This window comes from Notechis scutatus, chromosome 1 (genome assembly GCF_049901735.1).
Source record: "Notechis scutatus isolate UNSWTSFEM ecotype Mainland chromosome 1, rNotScu1.2, whole genome shotgun sequence".
NCBI classification, from domain to species: domain Eukaryota; kingdom Metazoa; phylum Chordata; class Lepidosauria; order Squamata; family Elapidae; genus Notechis; species Notechis scutatus.
In genome coordinates this window covers 40,006,018-40,032,329 of record NC_142009.1, presented here as the reverse complement: position 1 = coordinate 40,032,329, position 26,312 = coordinate 40,006,018, and the positions used below count along the sequence as shown (strand labels likewise).

General features: G+C 39.9%; 2 protein-coding genes across 7 annotated transcripts in view; one reads left to right on the top strand and one right to left on the bottom strand.

Moving 5' to 3' along the window:
- Positions 1-394: 394 nt before the first annotated feature.
- Positions 395-24,974, top strand: MSH6 (mutS homolog 6). 2 transcript variants are annotated; one of them, XM_026684724.2, is made up of 10 exons: positions 395-907; positions 4,665-4,867; positions 10,227-10,402; positions 11,515-14,062; positions 15,730-15,992; positions 17,070-17,187; positions 19,235-19,324; positions 21,491-21,645; positions 24,196-24,395; positions 24,815-24,974. In XM_026684724.2, the coding sequence occupies exons 1-10, from the start codon at positions 735-737 to the stop codon at positions 24,888-24,890; spliced, it is 4,002 nt and encodes a 1,333-aa protein (XP_026540509.2). In that variant the 5' UTR covers positions 395-734; the 3' UTR covers positions 24,891-24,974. The 2 variants fall into 2 exon arrangements, 1 of the variants encoding a protein (XP_026540509.2); XR_015748844.1 differs by lacking the exon at positions 17,070-17,187 and having other exon boundaries at positions 411-907.
- FBXO11 (F-box protein 11) overlaps positions 24,944-26,312 on the bottom strand; it is a 101,171-nt gene continuing 99,802 nt past the window's right edge. For 4 of the 5 annotated variants that reach the window (XM_026684754.2, XM_087961451.1, XM_087961460.1 and 1 more), the window contains exon 23: positions 24,944-26,245. In XM_026684754.2, coding sequence (XP_026540539.2) covers positions 26,116-26,245 — 130 coding nt within the window. In that variant the 3' untranslated portion in view covers positions 24,944-26,115. The remainder of the gene's footprint in view (positions 26,246-26,312) is intronic. The other variant, XM_087961456.1, reaches the window with a different exon arrangement.

Genomic DNA, 26,312 nt, shown 5'->3' with positions numbered 1-26,312 from the left:
TTCTTAAAGGAGGCGTGCATAAGCCCACCAGCCTAGCGTCCTTGTCTTACTGTCCCCATTTATCTGTATTTACTTCCTTTGTTTATGTTCATACCTATACTTGTTATCTTGTACATGTTTGACAAATAAAATAAAATAAAGGAAGCCCTTCCCCACCCCCGCTGCTTGTGGGCAGAACCCCTATTCTGTTTCATTCCTGCGGTAAAAACAGGGGCCCAGAATGCATTTTGCCGCTGCGCTGTTTTCTTGCTATTGGGCGAAAGGCCTTTCAACGCTCGCCATTCTGGCCCATTCAGGCGGGAAGTCAGATTATGAGGCCAATCCAACGAGAAGACGTATTAGAGAAGGGTACTCCCGATTAAGCTAATTATTCCTAACCCGGAAGGACACTTTTCTTCCCGGTTCTCCGTTTCTACAAGAATCCTCTGATTCCAGCAGAGCTAGAGGAGGCGGCTCTTTTGGCGAAAAGCCGTCCCTGGCAGTACTTCCCACTCGCTTGGGCCTGCAGGCGTGGCGCTGGCCTCCAAGTAGGGCCAAAGGCGGGCTCTTTCTTAGCCCGGAACTTGCGATGGGAGGGTCCCCCCGGAGCTGACGGGGCGGGGTCGCAGATTTCGCGCGTTGCTCAGCCAGCGTGACGGAGGAGGAGAAGGCGGCGCGGAACCGCTCGCCTCGTTTTCTTGGCTGTGCTCTGGCTGCGGCTGCTCGTTTTTCCTTTTTGTTTTCCCGCCGCCGCCATGTCCCGCCAGAGCAGCCTCCTCACGTTTTTCTCAAAGCCTGCGGAGAAGAGTCATGACGGCGGCAGCGGAAGCCCCACGAGAGACGCCGAGGGCCGCCCCCCGCAAGAGACACCGCCGGCCAGTGCCCCTAGTAGCAGCCAGGGCAGGACGCCAGCGCTTCCGCCTGATTGGTGAGCCGTGGTCCCAAGGGAGAAAGGCAGCCGAGGCCCTCTGGGAGGCGGCTTCGTTCCTCGGGCGATTTTCCCACCTTTAGGCCTTAAGCACCTTCCTTCTCGAGGGAGCACACAATGGAGCGGGGTTTGGGGGCGGGTGGGGGGAGAAGGTCCTCTGATCCGCAGTTGTTCTTGCTACGCCCTTAATAAGTTGACACTTGCAACACTTTGGAGCCATTTCTTCGTTGCTTGCGGGCATCGCGGCAATCGCTTGGGCCTAGGTAAAGCGCGCGCTGCTTACCTAAAGGGGAATTAATTTATTCACTGAGATTTATGTCTAGGCCCAGCAGACCTTCGCATTTTGTTTCGTTCTTCGTTTACTTCCGAGGCAGAAAGCAAGGAATCGGATTCTCGTGCCCCGTTGAATACAGTAGAAAATGCTTCAGATGACACTTTGCAGAGGATAAACTTGCAATTCGTCCAGGAGTAAAGGAGTTGGCCTGGCGTTGTTTGTGGCGCACACCGGTTGTGTGCATTTCATTGGAATAAAAGATGGACCCCGGTAATAAAACCAGAGTCAGCGTAGCTTTGGAGAGGAGTGGTCTTGTACAGTTTTACTATTTTTTAAAATGGCCATCTTGAGAGTTGCTTTTAAAGTAAGCTTAATGGAAAAGTGTGCTCTAAAGTGAACTATTGGAAACTAATATATAAGAGTGGATAGTGGTAGCAGAGTATATACACATGGAAAAATAAAAGATTTTGTAAAATGGAAGTATAGGGGAAAAGTGTGGCTGAAATGTCAGTTCCATTTTTTTTCCTGGAGTATGTTTATCCACTTTTTATTTTGTCTGCCCTACTCTCCTTCAATCATAAATACACATAACAATTAACTATTTATAGAGTTAATAAAGACATTTGGAGAAAATTCTGGCTCTAGTCTTCAAATTTTGCTTCCAGCTCCATTAGAACTTTACTGATTTTGCAAAGTGTTGACTAAACAAGGTTCAATTGCAGCATTCTTTGCAATTTATCACTGATGGTTTTCATCAACTTTCTCCTTTGCTTGCTTTAAATCACTGTCAATATTTACAGTGTTTTCAGTGCATCACTAAATTCCATTTCTACAGTTTCAAGGCCAGTGATTGCTCTTGATAATCCACTGTAGTTAAATCCTGTGTGTCTTAAGTTTCTAGCCAAGGTTTCAGAGAAAGGAGTCTTGCACAATCTTGATGGAGGAAAATTCACAACAGTCAAATTCTTTAACTATCTGCTGCAAGGAAGCATAATTTGTGAAATAATACATGGCTGCATCCAGCCAAGTCCCCCAATGTGTCATGATAGGTTGGGGAGAGAGAGCAAAGGTAGGAATATTTATTTTTTAACTGTTGTACTTTAAGTGGAATTTTAATGAACATTTTTTTTCCAGTTGAAATTATCTAGATCAGGATAGTTGCTTCAAATCTCTTTGTCCACTCTGTGTAAACCATGTGTAAGGAATGTGATCTGGATATTCATTCATTCTGAATTGCAAGCTTTTCCTCTGCAAGTGTGATTTGAAGCATTTTCTACTGTATTCAGTGGGGCACAAAAATTTGATTTCTTTATTTCTGCCACAGAAATAAATATAGAATGGGCAATGAAATAAAATGTTGTATTATGCTGGGCCTAGACATAAATCTCACTGAAATAATTGTCTTTTAGGTAAGCAGTATGCTTTACCTACCCATTCCAGTATAGGACCAACTTTTTATACAGGTAGTCCTTAACTTACAGTTCATTTAGTGACCATCCAAAGTTACAACAGCACTGAAAAAAGTGATAGGACCATTTTTCATGCTTGTGACCATTTCAGCATCCCCATGGTCACGTGATCAAAATTCAAACATTTGGCAACTGACTCATATTTATGATGGTTCCAGTGTCCTGGGGTCATGCAAACAATTGTTGTGACCACCTTATAAGCAAAGTCAATGGGGAAGCAGGATTCACTTAACTGTGTTACTAACTCAACAACTGCAGTGATTCACTTAACATCTGTGGCAAGAAAGTTGTAAAGTGGGACAAAATTCACTTAAATGTTTCACTTAGCAACATAAATTTTGGGCTCAATTCCACAATGCACTCAAGCAAGGAAGTGATAGGTCCAGATAGCTACAAGTTTCCTTTCCAGCAATCTCCCTGCTGCTCAAGTGATTTGGTGATAATCTTTGTCTGACTATTGGGGAAAAAGGCAGCACGCTGACAGTCTAAAAGAAAATGGTTTATTGGAAAAATGCTGTTAGGCTCAACACAGTGCATGGGAAGAACCCAGATAAGAAGGCAATATATTTTATAGCTTATATCTTCTAGTAAAATTTCCTATTTTAGGTTCAGCAGCAGAATAAACAAAAAGGGGAAAGCCATCTGTTTTAATACTATTATTAGCATAGGAATGTATGCTCAAGCAGTTTATTTTTCTTACTGTTTAGAGGTACAGGTTTTTTTCCTTCTCTTAGGCTCTTAATTTTCTGCACATGAAGTTCTTATGCTTCCTATGATATAAATGAAAACTTTAAAATCTAATTGCGATATATGATTGAAATAAACTATCCAATCAATAGCAAGATAAAGACATTTTAAAAAATAGGCACATTAAAATGTATGCATACTTCAGTATGAAGGCTATTGTTAAGTTTGAATAAGAAAATTAGGGAACACCATAGTCTCTTCTAACTAAATATGCATGCAAGGTATTGGAGGAAGTCGGGTTAAGATCCTGAAGGTCCTTGGTTCCTTCTTGTGACACTTTTTCTAAGCAGCACTGCAGTGCATGTCAAGCAACTGGAGGCCCTTTCCTCTTTAGGGACTTATTTTGCTCTTTGCTGACCTTATTTCCATAGTTGATTGTTTATTTTAGTATTCTCTCCCCTTTGGTATTTTGTGTTATACCTAGTCAGATGGTATTCCCCCCGCTTTTTTAAATAGTTTCTAAAATGAAATCTTGATGGTCTTTGTAGTTTTCAGAAGGAACTTTCAAAATAGGAGTTATTTTTTGATGACATCAGCTTGCACATAACAAATAAAACAGGAGTTGGCTTCATTGAGAAGTGTCTGAAGTTTCATCTGGTTGCATACTGAACTGCATATTGATGATACTCTTCCAAACTGTTAAATATAAGCTGTCTTCAAATATATTACATCATTTGATCTCTATATTGCTCATCTAATTATTTAGAGGTAGTGTTTTTAATATGCTAATAATAAACTTTGTTTACCTCTGGATCCTTTGCCCACAGCTTTTGTGTGGTTACATTTTCGGCTTCTGCTGGCAAGTTTCAGTTTATCTAGAACTAATTCACTGTGGAGTTACTTATGATGTAACTCTGACTGGAATGCTGAGGACGTAACAGAATTGTTTCATTTGGGAGTCATAATCTTGGAAAATTGCAGGCTACATGGAAGATTATTGCATTTTAGTTTCTAAACTAGAAACTATAGTTCTAGTCTAATGATTTTAAGAAAACATCAAAAATAGGACCTGTAAATTCCAATACTTAAACCTTAATTAACAAAAATAAACATTTAATGTTTTTATAGATCTACATAGATACAATTCTGAAAGATGGAATGTGCAAAGGCACATTTCTCTGCAAATTTTTAAAGGAGCCATGTAATTTCCCAGAATATGTAGCATTGGCAGAAAGCAGTTGGGGGGATTCTAGAAAAGAATATTCAAATGCTTCAAAGAGTTGCAAGCCAGTGTTAAAATTACACTTATTTTTCTCCTTTTTTGCAGTGACTTCAATGAGTTTTCACCTGGTGATTTAGTTTGGGCCAAACTTGAAGGCTACCCATGGTGGCCATGCCTTGTGTATGCACACCCAACAGAAGGATCACTTTTAAGGGGGAGAGGAAGAGCATCACGTATCCATGTACAGTTCTTTGAGGATGATCCTTCAAGGGGCTGGGTTAGCATTAGATACATAAGACCATATAAAGGTAAGAGATGCAGTAACAGAATATTACAGCTGAAGTTAGATATATTTATACTTAATCCTGTTATTGCTTCATCTTTATAGCTAACAGACAAAAAACACATTTGTTCTTTAATTGGGAAAAAGGTATGATAGATTGCCTAGGAAGTATGGCAAACTGAAGATGGCTCTGGAGTGGAGCCAACAACTGTGGTGGAAAGAGGAGCCACTGAATAGGGCCGCTGCCTGAACACTCTGGATCAGTGGTCGCCAACCAGTGGGCTGGGGACCACTGGTCCGCGAGAAAATTTTGGTGGTCCGCAGAGAAATGCCCCCCCCAAGCACTCTCCCCCAAAGCAATTAATCCAGGCTGCGCGGGAACACAAGGCTGCGCTGCCCACATGGCCCGCCCACCTGCTGGCCCCCAACCTTCAGCCAGGCGCAAAATTTACCTTGAGTAGAGCCACTTGAGCTTGAACTGGAAGGTAAGACCAACGGCGGGGGAGGGAAATCCGCCCCGGGGTGGTTTGCTGATGTTGGTGGGAAAGTCGGTCCCATATTCCAGAGCTGAAGAAGTCACAGGACCGGCCCTTTGGTCATTCTGGAGCAGCTCCTCTAGTCCATGGCAGGCCAGTGCACCTGGGTGGAGGAACAGCTGCTCCAGGATAACCAAAGGGCCAGTCCTGTGACTACTGCAGTTCTGGAATATGGGACCGACTTTCCCACCAACATCAGCAAGCCACCGTCAGTCAAAATTCATATTAGTGGTCCATGGTATTTAAAATTATGAGTTCGGTGGTCCCTGAGGTCCAAAAGGTTGGCGACCCCTGCTTCATGTAGATGTTTCCAGTAGCGCTGGTAGAATCAGCTTTGACCAAGCTGCATAAGGAGCCTTCCAAAGGGACACTGAGTTTCTTAATTACTTTCTCTAGAAATAGATTGTACGTTGCTTTTTGAATATTGAGAAGACAATTTTTATTACATTTACTTCAGAGGTGGTATTCAGCAGGTTCTGACCAGGTCTGGAGAACTGGTAGTGGAAATTTTGAGTAGTTTGGAGAACCGGGAAATATCACCTTTGACTGGCCCTGCCCCCATCTATTCTCTGCCTCCCGAGTTTCAGCTGATTGGCTGGGTCTTCTTTTGTTGCCCTGCACAGGAGAACGGAGCTGGGAAGCAGGTTAGTGGGATGAGGAGGGAATGGGATTTTGCAGTAACCTTTCCCCAGGAGTGGGGAGGGAATGGAGATTTTATAGTATCCTTCCCCTGCCATGCTCAGCAAGTTATGCCCACAGAACTGGTAGTAAAAAAAATTGAATTCCACCACTGATTCAGTTGTTTTCTTTCAATCCTCGTTGAAAGAAGTTTCTTGTAATTTTAGGAACTTTTTAAAATGTGCAAATAAGCAGCAACAGGATTATTAGAATATTGATTTTAGAAAGTTTTAAAATAGATTTAACCTCTACCTCTCTTAATCTCTTAAAATAGATTTAAGAGATTAAGAGAGGTAGAGGTTATTTCTTTGTGTGTGTGTGTGTGTGTGTATTCCTTTTTTTAAACATTTTTTCTATCCCCTCTTTTCTCTGCATTTTTTTCTTTTTTGTATTTTTCTTAGTTTTTATCCTTGTATTTTTAAACTTAAAATAGAAAAAAAAATTAAAGGAAAAAGATATGACAGAAAATATTGAATTGATTTTGCTTTTCCATTAAAGTAGAAAAACAACTGTTATTTGAACAAGATTTCATTCAACTGTCATCTGGTTTTCCTACATAAATTTTTGTACAACTGTTTGCAACTAGTACAGAAAGATAGCCTGGTTAAAACAATTTTCCTAAATGTAGTATATATAACATGGCACTTGAAGGGGAGGCAAGTTAAGTGGGCTTAAAAATTGGTGAAGACAAGACCAAGCTGATGTAAGTTGGCAATGTTCAAGACAACACCTCGATATTAGGCGGACAGGCCTTAAAATTTGTGGAACAATTTCAACTAGTTTAGAAGCATCCTAGATACAGATGGGGGAACAGAAGCAGATGTGAAATGCCAAATAGGCAAAGCAACCGCTGTCTTCCAAAAAATGCCCTCAGTATGGATCACGTCTACCATAAACACAGCAACTAATGCCAGACTGTCCTATATACCAGTGAGACCTGGAAATCTACCACAAGAATTATTCATAAGTTCAATGTCTTCTAAAAACATTGCCTCAGAGGATTTCTTTGTATTTTATATCGGAAAGAAGAAATTCTAAAAAGAAGCAATTTCTGAAGACTCTGAGATAGTGACAGAACGAAGAACGTGCTTTGCTGGACACATGCTCCACATGAGTGAGCAATGTCTAGCAAAGATTGCAATCAATTAGATACTACCAGATGGTTGGAAAAGAGAAGGCCAATGAAAACCTGGTGCCAAACGTTTCAGGAAGATCTGAAAAGCATCAATCTTAAATGAAAAGGATGCAGAGACTGTAGCTACTGATTGAGAACTGTGGAGTATCCTTGTAACCCAATATGGTTAGTACAGGATGTGAATAATAATGAATAAATGTATTCTCCATATGTTGGGATTGTAACGTTCATAATTCTGAGCTAGTATGATTATATCTTGTGGCATCATGTAGCCTATAATATCTATTCAAAACATCTAAAGCATTTATAGGGTTGGAGGATGTTTTCATCAAAATGATAAAAGTAATACTGTAACATTATGACAAAGGCTCCATCTCTTTTGTACATTTGTAGAGTATCATAGTACATGACAAAAAGGTTAGCCTTGTGGCATGGTACTGCTTTTGTCATCTGATCCCCCTTGTAGATTTATGTGGTTGATACTTTAAAAGAAGACAAGCAAGAGTGGGCTAGGAAGGGGGATGGAGGGATCGTGTTATCTAATAACCATGTGTCACAATTGACTCCAGGGATTCTTTACTTTTATGGTGATCTGGTGGACACCAGATTGTGTAAGACTGGTTTGGAAGCATTTTAAAATGGTAAGAAGAAAGGGTATACCATATTTTTCAGACCATAACACACACCTAGATTTAGAGAAGGAAAACAAGAAAAAAAGACCTCTAACAGTGAAAAGGAGGCCGGGTGATGTGTGCAAATGGAGTCAGTGGAAGACCCCCCAAAAAAAAAAAAAAGACCTGGTGCCTTTTTGGGTGGCAAAAAAAAAGATAGGGTCTTATTTTGGGGGAAACGGGTAGATAACAATGTGGTAAGTAAAAAATAAAGTTTCACTAGAGTGATCTATTTATTATTTATTTCACCAGTAAAAAATAAAGTTTCACTGTTTACCTTCCTAGATTCGCTTTCCCTTCAGGCAATTCCTCAAGCCCTGGTCACCTCATGGCTTGATGCATGCTACAAGGGGCTTGCCCTTAAATGCCACCTGGAAGCTTCAGCTGGATCAAAATGCAGAGACACAAAGTTGTTTGCCTCAGTGCGTCCCATTTTTGTCCAGAAGCACTCTGCAGGCAAAAAATGGGCCTCTTTTTGGCTTCCCAAAGCCTCCATGTGTCCTGTTTTGCCCTTTCCGCGTGGAGTGCTTCTGGACATTGGGGAGGGCAAAAACAGGACCCATAGAGGCCTCCAGAGACCAAAAACAGGACGCATGGAGGGTTTGGGAGGGCAAAAAGAGGCCCATTTTTTGCCTGCAGAGTGCTTCTGGACAAAAATGGGACGCACTGAGGCAAACAACTTTGTGTCTCTGCATTTTGATCCAGCTGAAGCTTCCATATTAGCTCTATAAGAAGCACAGATATTTCCACCCACTTTTTTTGGGGGGGGGGGGGAGTGCATCTTATAGTCCGAAAAATACAGTAAATTGCACAAACTAATTCCCATGTGATTGTTTGAAACAAAATGTTGGCTTGTGTAGGAACATGCAGAGAACCTTTTTATGGAGGTAGAGAAATATCTAATTTGAATGGATTTTATAGTTAGGCGTGAAAGAAGGGTCTTCCAAAAATTATTTCACGCCATTTCTAGGAATAAAGTGAGAAAATCATGACCATAATTACCTGTTCCCTCTGAAAACGAAAAAGAATAGAGAATGTTCCTACTATATTAACAGAACTTGAGATCTAGGTGAAGTGTCAGGCAGGATCAGTCCTGCCGTGTTTCCCCCCAAATAAGACCTAGCCTGATTTTACATGTGTGTCCAATATAAGCCCTACTCCAAAAACAAGCCTTAGTTAATACACCCATTTCATCCCACCGTATGGTTGTATGAGATAGGGCGAGGTACATGCATAAAAATGAAGTAGGCGTGGGTGGGTGGAGCTGCTCCACACATCCCGCACTCACTCACCTTAGGATTGCTGCAGCCAGGTATCCCATGCCCCGACACCTGTCGTGCCACTGCCTGACTTTGTGGCCAGATGCCACGTGGCGCATGCTGTTGCTGGTGGCTGGATGCTATGGAGCATTGCGCCGGTGCTGCTGCTTGTGGCAGGAGGCCACATGGCTCATTGCGCTGGTGCCACAGTGAGCATACGCAGTGGTGTAACGCGCCACACAGCCTGTGAGCAGTATCACTAGAACAATGAGCTGTGCAGCATCCTGCTGCGAGTGACGGCACCAGCACGATGCGCCACATGGCATCTGGCAGCAAGTGGCTGCAGAAGAAGTCAGGCAGTGGTGCGACAGGGTCAAGAGTGGGAGGCCTAGCTGCAGCGGTCCTAAGGTAAGCGGGTAAGACATACCCTGAAAATAAGACTTGGTGCCTCGTTTGGAGCCAAAAAAAGTATAAGAACAGGTCTTATTTTCAGGGAAACATATTAGATAGCCTTCAAAAGAGAAGACTTGTCCAGACTTAAGTAGGCTAGAAAAATGCAATCCAGACAAATTAGGTTTGCTTTGTTTTGCTTTTGTTTTGCTTTCTCCTACACTCATCTTCAAGCAGAGAAAATGATGGTGTATCTTAAAATGTGTTCAAAATGGCTCATACTCTTAATAAACAACGTGCTCTTCACTGTCAGCTGGTAGAAGAGACATGATTGATTCAGAGCCATTTTTCTTTTACTGCTGTTATCTACACTTCCCTTTCAGCTTGTAGATTCTACTTACTTTATGCTTGTGACTTCTGGAGTGTAAAGAACACTGTGTTTGGGTAGTTCAGTTATTGTATAAATTTCATAAAATCCTTTGAATTTTTAAAGCTACACTTGTGTTCTATAGTAGTTTTAATGTGTGTTATATAGAAAGCAGGAGCCTTGCCAGAGAGATAAATGATTGAATTGGGGATTTCAGTAATTTCAAAAAGATTGCAAATAGCTTGGATTCAGTGTTATTAAGTGTAGATATTGAAAGTTAAAACATAGGATGGACTTAGAAAAAAAAGATCTGAATAACCACTCTTTCTGGTTCCCATTATTGTAAAGGTTCTTCAGGCAGAGACACCCAAAGGGGAGGTATGTTTCACAGTTCAAGACCTGAAATTAAAAGAGCAATGGAACTGGCAGATGCTGCTATGAGAAAGGGTAAAAGTGAACGACTAGGTCTAGCTGTGTGTGACAAACCTTCAGAAAGTGAAGAAGAAGAGGAAGAAGAAATGGAGGTAATTTTGTTTAACTTCAGAATTTAAAATCAGAAATACTAGGATAAATGTTTTTCTTTATTTCTCAGGATACATTTTTATGTGAATACATCTTTGTCTTTTTTTAAAAAAAAAAAGGTTTCACAAAGTAATTTATGAGTGGAACTCATGAGTTCCTTTCCAAACAAAATATAAAACATAATACCTAATCAAATCAGTTAAAAGAACCTAATTGAATTCGCTGTGAAAACATCAATACACTTGCTTGGGCTCCAATTAGGCATCTGTATCAAAACTTGTCTATTGAGGAAAGTAAAGTAGATAAATTCTTTTATCTTTTGAGCTTTATATTTACTCTTATTTAAGTTGAAGTTGGATATGATTGATTGCTTAATGTAGAAAAATGTGGGCTGTTATCTTAGATAAAAGCTGCATAGTTCAGACATGATATTCTTCCGATTAAAATCAGAATTCCAATTTTTTTGGGAATCGCCCCCCCTTTCCCCCCCTTCTTCTCCTCCTTCCCCTCCCCTCGGAGGCCCCGAGTCAGGAGTTGCTACCGCTGGCGCGGCTCTGCATGGCTCCAGTCCCGCGTTGCCTCAGGAAGGGAAAGGCAAAAAGGAAGAGCCGCGGCGGCGCTTTGCAACGGCAGCAGCGGCTCCTGGTTTTGCCTTTCCCTTCCCGAGGCAACGCGGGACTGGAGCCGCGTGGAGCCGCGCCGGCGGTAGCAACTCCTGACAGCCCCAGCCGGATACCTGAGTGGAGCCCGGGCGGGCGGTGCAAGCGGAGCCCGGGCGGGCGGGCAGTGCGAGCGGAGGCCGCTGAGCGGCAGGAAAAGGGAGCTGGGCAGTGATTTCTTGGCGCGCGGTGGGGGGGTCTCTTTTGGCCGGCCCCGATTTTTTTTTCAGAGGGGAATATCATGCCTGATAGTTTTCCTTTATTGTACTGTACATTTCTCTTAGCAGTATGTCTAAGCTAAAGAACATTGATCCGCTCATCTCTTTACAAATAGGAGATTGGGAAAAGGATCAAATTTTTGAAAGTTGCAAAGTTGAAGTGTTAGACTGCTAATTATCAGCTTGTCTTTAAAATACCTATTTTTTTATATTTATTGGCTTTTTTCCCTTAAACAGGTGAGTGATGAAGGTGACGATTTCGACACAGCAAAGGAACTAAAAAGTAGAAATAAAAGGATAGCTAGACGAAAGCATTCTGATGGAAAAGCCAAAAAGAGAAAGATTTTTATGGATTCAGACACAGAGGGTTCCGATATGGAATTTCAGCCAGATGAAGTTAGCAGTGATGAAAATAGTGTTGAAATATGTGACAATGAAACTTCTGAATCTGAAACTGTGCCTGAAAAGAAGCGTTCCGTTAAAGCACTTACTAAACATTCTCCTAAACAAGTGCAGGAAAAGACATGTAAATCCCCCCAAGAGGTTAATCTTAAAAACAACCTATCTGAAACACCCAGTAGGGAACTCTGTCCTGAGTTCATGTATAAATTAGCATCTTATGCAGCTCCTGAAAGTTTTGATTTTCGATCAAGCATTAATGGAGGAGCAGCCGGAGGGGGAGAAGGAGATGGTAATCCAACTGTATGGGAGCATGAAAAAATAGATTGGCTTCAGGATGGAAGAAGGAAGGATGGTAATAGAAGACGACAAAATGATCCAGATTATGACCAAAGTACTTTATTTGTGCCAGAGGATTATCTTAAAAACTGCACTCCAGGAATGAGGAAATGGTGGGAGTTGAAGAGTCAAAATTTTGATGCTGTGATTTTTTATAAAGTTGGAAAATTTTATGAGTTATATCATATGGATGCTGTTGTTGGTGTAAATAAACTTGGATTGGTATTTATGAAAGGCACCTGGGCTCACTCAGGTTTTCCAGAAATGGCATTTGATAGATTCGCCAATGTCCTAGTCCAAAAAGGTTATAAAATTGTACGAGTTGAGCAGATGGAGACCCCTGAGCAGATGGAAGCACGGTGTAAATCTTTGGCTCACCCAACAAGATTTGACAGAGTTGTGCGTCGAGAAATATGCAGGATAATTTCCAAAGGCACACAGACCTATAATATTCTTGATGGTGACTATTCAGAGACCCAGAACAAATACCTTCTTTGCATAAAAGAAAAAACAGATGATTCTGCTGGCCTGCATCGTACTTATGGAGTTTGCTTTGTTGATACAACAGTTGGAAAGTTTTATATTGGCCAGTTTCCAGATGACCGTCATTGTTCTAGGTTTAGAACACTTCTGGCTCATCATATTCCTGTCCAGATACTTTTTGAGAAAGGAAACCCCTCTGCAGAAACACAAAAGATACTTAAAGGCTTAATCTCTTTTACTATTCAAGAAAGCTTGACTCCTGGTTCTCAGTTCTGGAATGCATCTAAAACTTTAAAAACTCTTATTGAAGAAGGTTATTTTCAGAACAAGGAGAATACGGATAGTGGAATCACTTTGCCCCCTGTAATCAAATCCATGACTGCAGAAAGTGATTCACTGGGATTTACTCCTGCAGAAAACAGTGAACTTGCTCTCTCTGCTCTAGGCAGTTGTGTATTCTATCTTAAAAAATGTATTATTGACAAGGAACTTTTATCAATGGCAAATTTTGAAGAATACATTCCTGTAGATGTTGATATGGTTAACAGAACCAGATCAAGTAGCATTTCTGAGAGAAAAAACCAGCGAATGGTACTAGATGGGGTAACACTGGCAAACCTGGAAATACTGCAGAATGCAACCAGGAGTTCAATAGAGGGCACGTTATTGGAAAAAATTGACACTTGTTGTACACCTTTTGGAAGAAGACTCCTGAAGCAATGGCTCTGTGCACCATTATATAATCCTTGTGCCATTAACGATCGCCTGGATGCAGTTGAGGATCTCCTGGCTGAGGCTGCTAAAATGTCTGATATCCGGGACCGTCTCAAAAAGCTCCCAGATCTTGAAAGGCTATTGAGCAAAATTCATAGTATTGGATCTTCTCTTAAGAACCAGAATCATCCAGACAATAACGCTATTTTATATGAGGAGGCTAGGTACAGCAAGAAAAAGATTATAGATTTCTTATCTGTACTGGAAGGATTTAACATAATAATTGAAATTCTCTCAATCTTGAAAGATACTGTTGATGGCTTTAAATCTAAAATACTAAAACAAATAGCAACAGTGAAATCAAAAAATCCAGTAGGCTGCTTCCCAGACTTGAAAGCGGAACTTGAAAGATGGGATTCTGCCTTTGATCATAATGTTGCACGGAGAACAGGTGTGGTTAATCCAAGAACTGGTTTTGATTCTGATTACGATAAAGCATTAGCAGATATCAGTGAAATTGAGGAAAGTCTTCGCCAGTATTTGGAAAAACAACGCAAAAGACTTGGTGTCAGAGCTGTGATGTATTGGGGAGCAGGCAAAAACCGTTACCAAATGGAGATTGCAGAAACTGCTGTGCCTCAGGATTTACCTGATGAATATATCATGAAGTCCAGTAGAAAGGGCTATAAACGTTACTGGACAAAAGACATAGAGAAGATGTTAAATGATATTATCAATGCTGAAGAACGGAGAGATGCAGCACAAAAAGATTGTATGAAAAGATTATTCTATGACTTCGATAAAAGCAGAAAAGATTGGCAAACTGCGGTGGAATGCATTGCTGTTCTAGGTATGTTATCTTCTATGTAGAAGTAGAATCACGTTGGCAGATCTATGTAACTTTGATTGGGACTATTTAAAAGTACTCACAGGTTTATTTATTAAGAATTTTTTTTCAATTATGATCAGGGGTTGGATGCTACTGGTTCGGCCCAGTTCTATAGAACCAGTAGCTCTGAAGAGCAGCAGACACAGAATCAGTTCAGTGTGACAACCTTTTGGTCATCTGTTTGGCCTACCCGCCTGCCCAGGCTCTTGGCTGTCCTTTATTCCTGCTTTTTCAACCTCAGCTGCTTTGCGTGGCACAGCTGAGGTTGAAAAAGCGGGAAAGAAGAGGATTTTTAAACGCTGCGCACTTGCGCGCGTTTGTCAGCTGTCCAGGTGGCACAGCTGATGTTTTTTGCAATTGTTTTACACGCGCGCACAGCAAAACTCACTCTGACCGAACCGGTAGTAATACCGGTTGAATCCCATCCCTGATTTATTTATATATTTTATTTATTTATTTAATTTATATTGCTGCCTATTCGCCCATGGTGACTCGAGGCGGCTTACACAATGTAAAACCATATTTAAAACAAAAAATAAAAGCAATAAAAACTAACAAAAAGAATCAAATAAATTAGTAAAGTACAATAGAACAAAATTTTGGAAAACAAAAACCAAGACAAAACAAAAAACCAAAAATCAACTCCCACCCCCTGCCTCGACAGCAGCAGATCACACTAGCCATTTGATGGGCTCCATCCCTCTCTGGGTTCCCCAAGCCTGCTGGTCTTCAGTGCCTTTTGGAAGAGTATTAGTGAGAGGGCCATTCTAATCTCTTGGGAAATGATGTTCCAGAGAGACGGAGCCACCACGGAGAAGGCCCTTCTGGGTCCCACCAAGTGTATCTCACTGGGGGGTGGGACCTGCAACATTTCCTGCTGCCTCATTCTAATGGGTCAGGTGGGTGTGACTGGCAAGAGATGTTTCCTTAGATAACCGGACCCAAGCCATGAAGGGCTTTAAAGGTGACAACCAGCACTTTGAATTGCACCTGGAAGCAAATTGGCAACCAATGCAGCTCTTGCAGGAGAGGTGACACATGTACACACCGGGGTCTGCATAAAACCATGTGGACCGCTGCATTTTGCACCAACTGGAGCTTCCGGATGCTCTTCAAGGGCAGCCCCATGTAGAGCGCGTTGCAATAATCAAGACGGGAAGTGACCCAGAGCATGACTGACTCTGAGTAGGGACCGCTGATCCAGGAAAGGGTGTAACTGGTGCACAACCTGCAGTTGCGCAAAGATTATGATATGTTTGTTTTATTGTAATACCTCAACCCTCAAAATAACAGGTATATGTTCTGCATAGCTTTGACTCTACTTCAGCTGTAGAGTCTCGGATATAAAAGTTTTAAGTTATATGACAGAAATTTAGAGAGACCATTTACTTGTCATGAGAGATCTCTACTGCAATCAAAATGATAATTCCAAATGTATAGCTAAATAGGAAATTTGTTTTCTGAGGTTCTCGCGGGTATTTGTATGTGGATCTTTGGTTATTCGGGTTTTCTCCCGCGTAATCTTACGCGGGAGAAAACCCGAATAACCAAAGATCCACAAATAGGAAATTATCACAAGAAATACTTGAAGGAGGAAAGTTAACTCTTATTTTTGTTTTATTTTCTAGATGTTTTGTTATGCCTTGCATGCTATAGTCAGGGATGTGATGGACCATTGTGCCGCCCAGAAATCTTGTTGCCAGAGAACACCTCACCTTTTCTGGAGCTCAAAAGTTCGCGTCATCCATGCATTACAAAAACATACTTTGGAGATGATTTCATCCCTAATGATATTATAATAGGCTTGGAGGATGAAAAAACAAACAGCAGAGCTACTTGTGTCCTTGTGACTGGTCCAAACATGGGAGGAAAATCTACGCTCATGAGACAGGTGATTAGAAGGCTGGCTTTAACACTCTTCATTTTTTAATTTTATATGTATTTGCACTGACTTTATAGTTCTTTGTGGTATTTCCAGTATGCCACAGTATGCTCAGCTACTAATAGGTGCAAACAGAATTGTGTTGAAGATAACAAGTTAGAACCAGATAGTCTCTCCCCCGCCCCAAACATCTTTTTATGTAAGTATTAGTTACATGCTATCATACAAGGATATTTCAGATGAAAACTACTGCTCCGATCTAGGACAGTTTTCAAAGGAGGATTAGACTCAGGGTTATTGACACTTTTTACTGGTCCAGATTCTGTGACTGGAGTAATCAATTTTGCTTTATTGAATTTAATTTGCTTAACTTTTCATAGAAATCCGTGAATTTATATAAACTGTTTCCCTATCATTCAGATGATACTGTGCCTGACATAGGAAAGAAAGACACCATTGAACTTTCCTTGTATATGTTCCATTTTCTTTTTAAAGATGCCTAAACAATATAATGTGTTAAATTGTTTGCTAGAATGTTGATAATATATGCTTTTAGAGCATGTGGGATAAATTGTAAATAGCCTTGTGAGACTCCAAGTGTGCTATATACATTAGGAACAGTTCTGTGTTAAATGGCTAAATCCAAACCTTAATTAGATCATTGGGACTGGGAACTCCATTGCTACACTCATAAAGCATGACAACACTACATGTAACCATACCAACTTCTGGTGGCAATTCTGACTGTCCTGGTTGCTGTCTTTAGGCAAAAGGCAACTGGACTTTCTGGGGGTTTTTTTGAAGAAAGAAAACCAGAAAGTCCAGTTGCCTCTTGGGAAAAAAAAAGCACCTTTGGGACAGCCATGATCTGGATGACTGAGAATCTCAAGGCAGAACTATAATTCATGGATTCCCAGTTTCTAGCCTCGTACCTTTACCACTACACCAGATTGGCTCTCTGATCTCAGTAGAATAACTTGAACACTAGTGGCAGTATAGATGGAGGAGCAGATGAAGAGAAATTTCTCTGGTTGCAGAACAAGTTAATAAAAAGAGTTATTTGCTTTTGCCTTTGTTGCTTTGCAGGCTGGTCTCTTGGTAATAATGGCTCAGTTGGGATGCTATGTACCTGCTGAATCTTGCAGGCTTACTCCTGTTGATAGAGTGTTCACTAGACTAGGAGCTTCAGATAGAATTATGTCAGGTAGGTTTCACACGTTTTTGTAAAAATGCTAAAAAAGACTAATTACCTTTTCAACACAATATGTAATGATCAAATTGAAGGATTTCTTTCTAAACTACCTCCCAAGTTCAGTCTGAGGTAAAAAAAATCTCATGCTAAACCTAGAAAGTACAAATCAATTCCAATTCCTCTATTAATGACTAGAAAATAACAGAGTTTAAATACACAGCATGTTTTCAATTGTCTGGCAGTTGAAAGTATATTGTTTTAAGATACCATTATTTTCTGGTTGAACATTCAGAGCATTCCTAGTAAATTCATAAAATATCAGCATTATAGTGAAGAGAAGCATGAAAAACCTGCAAAGTTGAATGTTGCCTTAAACCAAGGGTTGAATTAAATAAGAAAACTAGAAACTCTTACAGATAGTCCTCGACTTACCAATTATAATAGAGCCTGCTCATATAATAGAGCCTATATTTGCAACCTGAGGAATTCTTTAATGGTTTACCCTGATTTACCCAATGCATTCACTAATCGAATGCTCAGGTCATTAAGTGCGCATAAGTATCTCAGTGTTGGGAAGACCATGGGGGGCCTAGTGCCCCATTGGCTCACCACAGGCACTGGGCCTGTGGAGATTGACTTACCTTTTGAAGATCTTGATGATCAAGTGAGCTGTGTTCTCCTGCCTCTCTGCCGTGATTTCTTTGCTAGTGTCCCTGCAGGCTCTGGGTTTTTTGTTTTGTTTGCAAAAAAGCCTTTGGCGCGAAAAGCAGAGGCCAGGAGCGATGTGCATGCCCCACCTAGCCTCCGTTCTTGGGAGCAACAGCTTTTTGCAAAGACAGTCGGAGCCTGCAAAAATGCAATCTCCTGCCCCTGCAGACTCTGGCAAGACTTTGCTTAAGGCTTTTGCCACCAAAAACAGAAGGTGCCTGGCCTCTGTTCTTGGTGGCAAAAGCTTTTTGCAAAGACAACTGGAGCCTGCAGGGATGCAATTTCTTGCTCAGCAGCCTTTGGCAAGGAAATGGCAAACGGACAGAAGACCTCAAGTGCCAAAGCCATCTGTCCGTTTGCAAAGCCTTTTGGCACGGATCTCATTCAGGCCTCCATTTGCAGAGAATGGAGATATGAAGTAGCACAAGTTCATATGAGCTCAGTAGCGAATTCTCTGTGAATATCCAGGAGGCCTGAATTATGGAAGCAGGCAAAAAACATTGGCATAGAGGCTGGAGTGGAGACAACTGACTAGATCAGGGGTGTCAAACTCAAGGCCCGGGGGCCGGATACAGCCCGTGCGGTACTTAGATGTGGCCTGTGGGGCTGCCCTGGAAACAGTGAAGAACTGGCCCGCAGTGTCTCTGCCGTGAAAATGGAGCTCACAAAGGCCATGGTTGGCCCTCCAGAGCTCTGTTTTCGCTGGCAGATTGTTGCAGGTTGCTGTTGCAGCTGAAAACGGAGCTCAGACCATCACAGGCGCCCCTGACCTGAGTGATGGTGAGTTGGCCACGCCCACCGTCCCCCGAGGTCAAACACAACCTTGATGTGGCCCTCAATGAAATCAAGTTTGACACCCCTGTGCTAGATCTTTGCAAGGTAAGTGAGTCTCCACAGGCCCAGTGCGTATGGAGATCCCGTGCGGGGCGCAAGGGAGGCAGGCGACTATTGCAGTGCCTTAGTGGTTGTTCATAAGATTAAATGACTGCCATGGTGCTGCAACATTCATAACCATGGGACTGTGTCATAAGTACTTGGGGGCTGACCTAACTTTGAATGATCGCTAAATGAACCTCGAGGATTACCTGTATGGTATTCTCCATATTTGTTGGAGTGTAACTTCTTATCTTGTGCAGTTCATAGATCTTTCCATATGGGGCTGGTCTAGCCAACCATGGAAATAAATCAAGCTGAAATAGTGTTTTGTGACTTGTTACTGCACTAAACAGAAGCTGTAGTTGTGTATTACACAGTATGTGCAACCAATAATTGGGAAATTTTTAGATTTGTTGCATGTGATATTCCTGCCTCCGGCTACATTTTGTTAATATCTTAATATGTTTTCCATTAGGAGAGAGTACATTCTTTGTTGAGCTTAGTGAGACTTCGAGTATACTGCAACATGCAACACAGCATTCCCTTGTTCTTATGGACGAGCTAGGTATGTATGTTGATTGGTTAAGAGTGTCATAATTGGATTTAAAGACTTCCAGAAATTTGCTGCTTCAAAATCAAATTTGTGTTGCCCATATATTTGCCAACTTCAGTGTGGCTTGGAAAGGCAAAGTAACATATAATATGATTTGCATTTTCTTTAAATGAAAGACTCTTTGCTACTACCTGGGCAAGAGTCATGCAAACATCTAAGAATAATTGCAGGATATACCAAAGACCCAGAATCCAGTTTAAATTAGACAAATGCTTGCAATGCTTAATGGTGGGTTTTTCTTGCCCAGCCATATCTAAACATCAGATCAACTTTTCCAAGGATATATAATATATAGCTGTGGGTAAATAAAATGTTACGAATATAAATTAATTCATCAAAATTGAGATGATTTGGAAGGACAGCGAATGAGAAAATTAAGAGACAATTAAAGCCATATACAGAGTTGCTGAATCATAAACACCTTCAAGTGCATGTAAGGTCAAGCATACAAAGCCAAAGGCAAGATCATTAGAACGATGTGACTGTCCAGTTTGTGCTTAAACATTTTAATGAAGACCTTGCCTGCTTATTTTGCCTTTTCCTTGGAGAAACAAAACATTTTGGAACACAGTATATATCATTTTTATTTAAGATAACTGACGTGATTAACAGGCTGGAAGTAAGTTCTATACAAACTAAAGCATAGTTAATGCTTCTGAAATTATCTGATCTGAATACTGACAGTCAAAGCTTTAATTGGCAAGTAGAACCTCTATCATTGGCTAGGCTCTCATGAACAGTTTTATTTAATAGTTCAAAAATATTTGGACCAGACATCCAGAAAAACAATACATTTTCTTATCCTAAACCTCCAATTTGTATACTTCCAACTTCTGTTTACAAGGTGGGACTTGCAAATAGGGCAAAATGATAAAAATATCAAGGTAAAAAGTAGTTTAGGCCCATTCTTGATTCCATATGTAGAAACAAACCTTTTCCTATAGAACCTTTAATTTGTATCTTTTCATGTCTGACTTTTATTATAGTTGTTTTAGAACAAGATTTTATAAATAATTTTAATTTAGGAAATGCTTGACGCATCAGGTTCTTAAGAACCTAGAATGACATAATGCATTGGCATAGCATATCTGCAGATCCAAACTGTTCCTTCTGCAAAGATGGATGGAAATTTCATCAATGTAGATTTTCCAAGTGCCATCCAAGATTTTTTGATATGGCACACAGTATGCTTCTAACCATGACCACCACAGCCAGTTTATTATTTATTATGGTTAATTTCACAGTCAGCCAGATTTTTAGATTGGATCGACATTTTTATCTACATGTTGAATCCTTCCCAAGGATGTGGATTAGGTAGATCTTGTTGCTAATATTAAAGGTATTGTTGAAGGATAGTCCTTGGTGGCTTAACAAGCATTCGTTTCGAAGTTAATGGCAGCACTGGAAAAAGTGACTTATGGCTGTTTTTCAAAGGACCATTTCAGCATGCCCATGTGATCAAAATTCATATGCTTGGCAGCTGGCATGTATTTATTATGGTTGCAGGATCCTAGGGTTATGTGATCACGTTTTGCAACTTTCTGACAAAGTTGATGAGGAAGTCAGTTTCACCTAATCGTCTTACTAACTCAACAACTACAATGATTCACTGAACAACTGTGGCAAGAAAGGTGGTAAAATGTTCATGATTGATATCATCCAACTGTAAAATAGCCAGGAACTTACAGGCTTTAGGTAGGTGCAGTGGGTGTATGGGTTGGCTTCATGGAAATTGACAAAGGAGGGTTCTTAAATCTAAACTGAGATACAGGGAGACCTTGACTTACGCTAAAGGGTTAGGGTTAGTCAAAGTTTAGCTACTTACCATCTGTCCTCAAAGTTACAATTGCTGTACCATTTTTTTTTGTCATTTTCTGACCAAAAAAGCCCACCCATTGGATAAGCCAGATTCAAACTTAACCATCATGATTCACTTACTGATTGTAGTGACTCACTTAATGACCATTGGTTATAAAATAAAGTTATGTCATGTGATGACTCGACTTATCACTGCAATGACTTATGACCCAAATTCTAGGCTCAGCTGTGGTTGTTAAGTCAAGACCTGTAGTTATCTGTTGCAATAAGTTTGCTACAGTTTATCTCTCAATTTTTCAGGGAGAGGAACAGCGACTTTTGATGGAACTGCTATTGCTAGTGCGGTTGTCAAAGAACTTTCAGAGAATATTAAGTGTTGTACAATGTTTTCAACACATTACCATTCTTTAGTAGAAGATTATTCCCACAGTCTCTCTGTACGATTGGGACACATGGTATGTAATATTCTATGCTTGTAATGGTAGCTTCTTATATTATTAGACATATTAAATGTTTAAGTTCTTTGTTAAAAGTGATTATGCTAAATGAAAACCATCCTTGTTTCCAAGAATAGATTAACAAGAACTAAAATTAGCAAAAAAATATGTAAAATTGTTTTCCCTTCATTTCCTAAATTTGGTAAATTTCTGATCTTTATCCTTAATTTGCATCGCAATACAGTGCAAATTCAATGTTTAAACATTTATGAATCCGTTTTAATTTTTTAATATTTGCAGAAATAGAATCTAAAATATGAACTGTTCTCCACATAAGTCCTAAAACTAAATAGAGAACCCAGTTAAATGAGTCAATACTTTTATTCATTTATTGAGGGAAGTGATCCAAAGCAACATGTTTCTGTATGGCAAAAGTATGTAAACCTGTAGGAATATCAGTTCATTTGAAGGAGAAATTAAGAGCCAGGTGTTTTGATCAGTTTGATATGAGTATGAGAGGTGCTGCATTAAAGAACAGAATTCTGGGTATTCACTATCGGAGTCACATCTTCACAACACAGGTAGGTGTGTCATGGTTCAAACAAAGGACATTTCAGAGTACCTCCAAAATAATCAGCTGTTGATGGTCATCAGGCTGGAAAAAGTCACAAAAATATTTCTAAAGAGTTTGGACTTCATCCACTCTTAGGCAGATCATGTATAAATAAAGGCAGTTCAACATCTATCCATGTTGGGCAATTAACAAAGATCACATGAGCAAGGCATATATCATTCTAGGACTCCTCAAAGAAGCCCAGGGAACATCTATGGAACTAAAAGCTTCTCTTGTTTCAGCAAACGTTAGTATTCATGAGATTATGATCACAAGAACACTGAACAATGCTGCGCATGGCAAGGTTGCAAAGAGAAAGCCACTACTCCAAAAAGAGCATTGTTGTCCATTTACTGTTTGTGAAAGACTCCATGGGGAAAGCACTATTGGAAAAACGGTCTGTGAATAAGAGACCAAAATAGAAATAGCACTTAACTTATATACTGCTTCAGTGCTTTATAGCCCTCTCTAAGCGGTTTTAGAGTTAGCATATTGTCCCCAACAATCTCTGTCCTCCTTTGACTGACCTCGGAAGGATGGAAGGCTGAGTCAACCTTGAGCCAGTGAGAATCAAACTGCTGGCAGCCAGCAATTAGCAGAAGTAACCTGTAGTGCTGTATTCTAACCACTATGCCACCTGTGACTTGAATAAAGTGTTTTTTATGCATTCCAGCAGAACCTTATCCCATCTATGGGACATAGTGGGAATATCATGGTCTGGGTCTGATTTGCTGCCAGAATGGCTTGCTGTCATTGATTGAATTGTAATGTTTGAATTGTACCAGCAAATTCTGCAGGAAAATATCAAGGTTCCTGTCATGAACTGAATTCAGAATCTGTGTCATGCAATAAGACCTAAACCATAAGATGTACAAAGATTAGTTAAAGCAGAATGCATTTTGGAATGGCTTAACATCCTGACTTTATTCCTATAGAAATGCTGTGAATGGACCTGAAACACAAGATGCCCACTAACCTCCCTGAATTGAAGCTGTTCTGTGAGGATTGGGCTAAAATTCCTCTAAGCTGATGTGCAAGACTGATCAGAATTGTTTCATTATAGTCACTGCTGCCCAAAGCAGGAACACCAGTTACTGAAAGCAAAGGTTCACACACATTTTTGCACATACAAATATATAAATATCTATGGAGATTCTCAATTATCCAGGTCATGGTTGTCCCAAAGGTGCTTTGTCAAAAGGTAACTGGACTTTGTTTCTTTAGTTCTGAAGAAGCATCTTGGATAAGAAATGAAACCAAGGAAAAACTAAGTCGAATTGCCTTTTGAACAAACACCTTTGGGACAAAATAGTGTAGCTTTGGATCATTTTCCTCAATAAATAAATGAACAATGCTTTTGACATTTGTTTAATCAATTAACAAGATCCAATCTAGTTGTAGGGCTTGTGTACGGAACATGTTTTAGACATATTTATGCAGAAATATTGAAAATTCAAAATTATTCACAAACTTTTAAGCACTACTGTGAAATGTACTTATTTAAAAGGGTGCAAAATACATTCTGTTCACTACAGTGATAAGTTATATTCCTGTTTTGAAATGATCCCATACAAAGCTTGAAACACTTCTAAGGACAAAGTGACTTCAAAGTTTACTGGTTTCTCTTTCATTCTTGAAATATGTATGGTTTGTCATTATGGGCTGTACTAATGATTTATATTTTCATGAGAAATGAAATGCCTATGTTGAGAATCATTTGAGAATTAAATGTTTCCATATAGGGTAGTGTTTTCAAACCAGCAATTGCTGGATGTGTGGATTTCAATTCCTAGAACTCCTAAGCCATTGTGATTTCTTGAATTCTGCATGTTTGGAATTTATTTTTTAAAAAATATTGGGTTACCTATCTTAAGCAACTATGTTACTATAGTAGTGGAGGTGTTTGTTTGTTTTTTTAAAAAAAACCTAAATTGCTAATGTCTTGGTCTTTCCAGGCTTGTATGGTAGAAAATGAATGTGAAGATCCTAGTCAAGAAACAATCACATTCCTTTATAAATTTGTTAAGGGGGCTTGCCCTAAAAGTTATGGATTTAATGCTGCACGGCTTGCTGACATTCCAGAAGAAGTGATTCAGAAAGGCCACAAAAAGGCAAAAGAATTTGAAAAGGCTGTTCTTTCAATGAAAGTATTTAGGTAAGTTGATCACTTATTCAACGATACCTTTTTTTAATAGAAAAGTCACAAATATTCCTTAAAGTACCTATGCAACCCGAGGGAAGGCATAAAACAAACGGGAGAGTTATTGACAGAGAATATAGGGGGAGGTAACCCTAGTTTCCAACTTTCACTGAACTACAACCTGCAATATCTCTAACCATTGGCTAGAATTACAGAGTTGTAATTCATAACTGGAGGACCAATTTCTCAACTAATTTTAAAAATACTGCTTTGGACCTGAAGTGCAATGTCAAAGCTGTGTTAAGGCTCCAATGGGATCACTGGAAAAATGCATAATCTGGATCGGTAAATCCAAATTTACACATTTACTGCATATTAAAATGGGTTGAGGATTGAGTAGTTGTGCTGGAATAATTGCATGTTTGCTTTTGCAGGAATCTTTGTTGGATAGCTGAAGGAGCATTAGCAGCCAGAGACTATCTTGACAAACTAACTCTGCTTCATGTTTGAGACCCTGTATAGTTTTTCCAGCAGTTTTCGAAGGCAGTATGTAGACAACACAATGATCTAATAAACTTTATTTTTTAAAAATGACCATTTTCCATTGTCTTTCCTAGGAAATTAAACCCTTTTAATTCTTAGCTACCCTCTACATAATGATTATTGAATACTCCACAATATATTAAGTCTAGATGTTATGGTACATGCATACACTTTCAGGCTGTTGATTACCCACTGTCACCAATACACATAAATGGAAAAAAAGCTATGAAACTGTATAGGGCGTCTATATACTTTTTCTCATCTTCATTAGAGCAGGAAATTACAATTGTCAGCAGTTCATAAGAGTAATGTCTAGACTGTTCAATAAAACTGTGAACAGAGTAAAATACAGGATTGTTTTAGGGAGATTCTTACAGTGTACTTTAAAACACAGTAAAACCTCCTCTTGCAAACTATCACCTGTGCACTTTGTTTTATAGTGCATTATCTCCCAAAAAGTCTCATTAAAACATTGTTTTGTGAGGTGATGTAAATCATGAGGATTGGAAAAAAGGGAAGGGGAGATTCTAACTGCAAAGGATACCAGAAAAATTGCTGGATATAATTTAAGATTAGTGTTCTCTTTCATAGAAAGAACATACATACTGGGACATGAGTACAGTTACAGCAAGTGTAGGTGTGCTAACAAAACAGGACACATTCAAGTACAATAAAGATTTGCTTGAAATTAAAAACTACATGAGATTAAAGCATTAAAATCATCTCAATCTGAATAAATGTTAAAAAACCAAAATAAATGCGGAAGTGCTAGCTCACATTTTTACCATATTACAAAAAGCAATTGGTACCCATGTCCATAAAGGCAGCAACAAAGACTGCTGCTCGTCTATAGAGTAGGACTACTGCAAATGGGACTGCGTTTCAATGCTACTTGTAGAAACACCAGTCTTTTGGAAGTTGCCATCTGTACAAATACGCGGCTTACTTTCTTCACACCTGTCCCTTAGTCTTTACACAGTAATGCTGAAACGCCCAGTTCTGTTATCCTGAGTCAACATATTGCCACTTTCTTTTTGGTAGGTTGAGCTCCATAGTGTCACCATTTATTATCCATTTTAAAGTCTCTGCAGAAATGGGCAAGTATAACTTCCTCCAAAAAAAACAACAACCCAAAAAACCAAAATAACAGTTACAATAGAATGGCAGGACTTTTCCCCCCCTCAAAAGTAACTCAGTTGTGCTGCAGTGTATTAGATTCTATAGGAGGAGCAGAGTCATATAGTGTATCTGTATCATGTGTCGGTTCTCCAGCTAGTGTACAGGGATTGGACAGTGTTCCAGCACCACAGTCGCAAAAAAACCTGAAAGAGAGAAATCTTTTAAATATTTATTGAAAAAGTTCAACTTATATTTAATAGGTTTTCAGTC

Bases quoted from the DNA above. Each gene is read 5' to 3' on its own strand.
- MSH6 (XM_026684724.2), top strand. From the start codon at position 735: ATGTCCCGCCAGAGCAGCCTCCTCACGTTTTTCTCAAAGCCTGCGGAG. The intron at 10,403-11,514 runs GTAATTTTGTTT...TCCCTTAAACAG, and splicing joins AAGAGGAAGAAGAAATGGAG to GTGAGTGATGAAGGTGACGA. The intron at 15,993-17,069 runs GTGATTAGAAGG...GTTGCTTTGCAG, and splicing joins AATCTACGCTCATGAGACAG to GCTGGTCTCTTGGTAATAAT.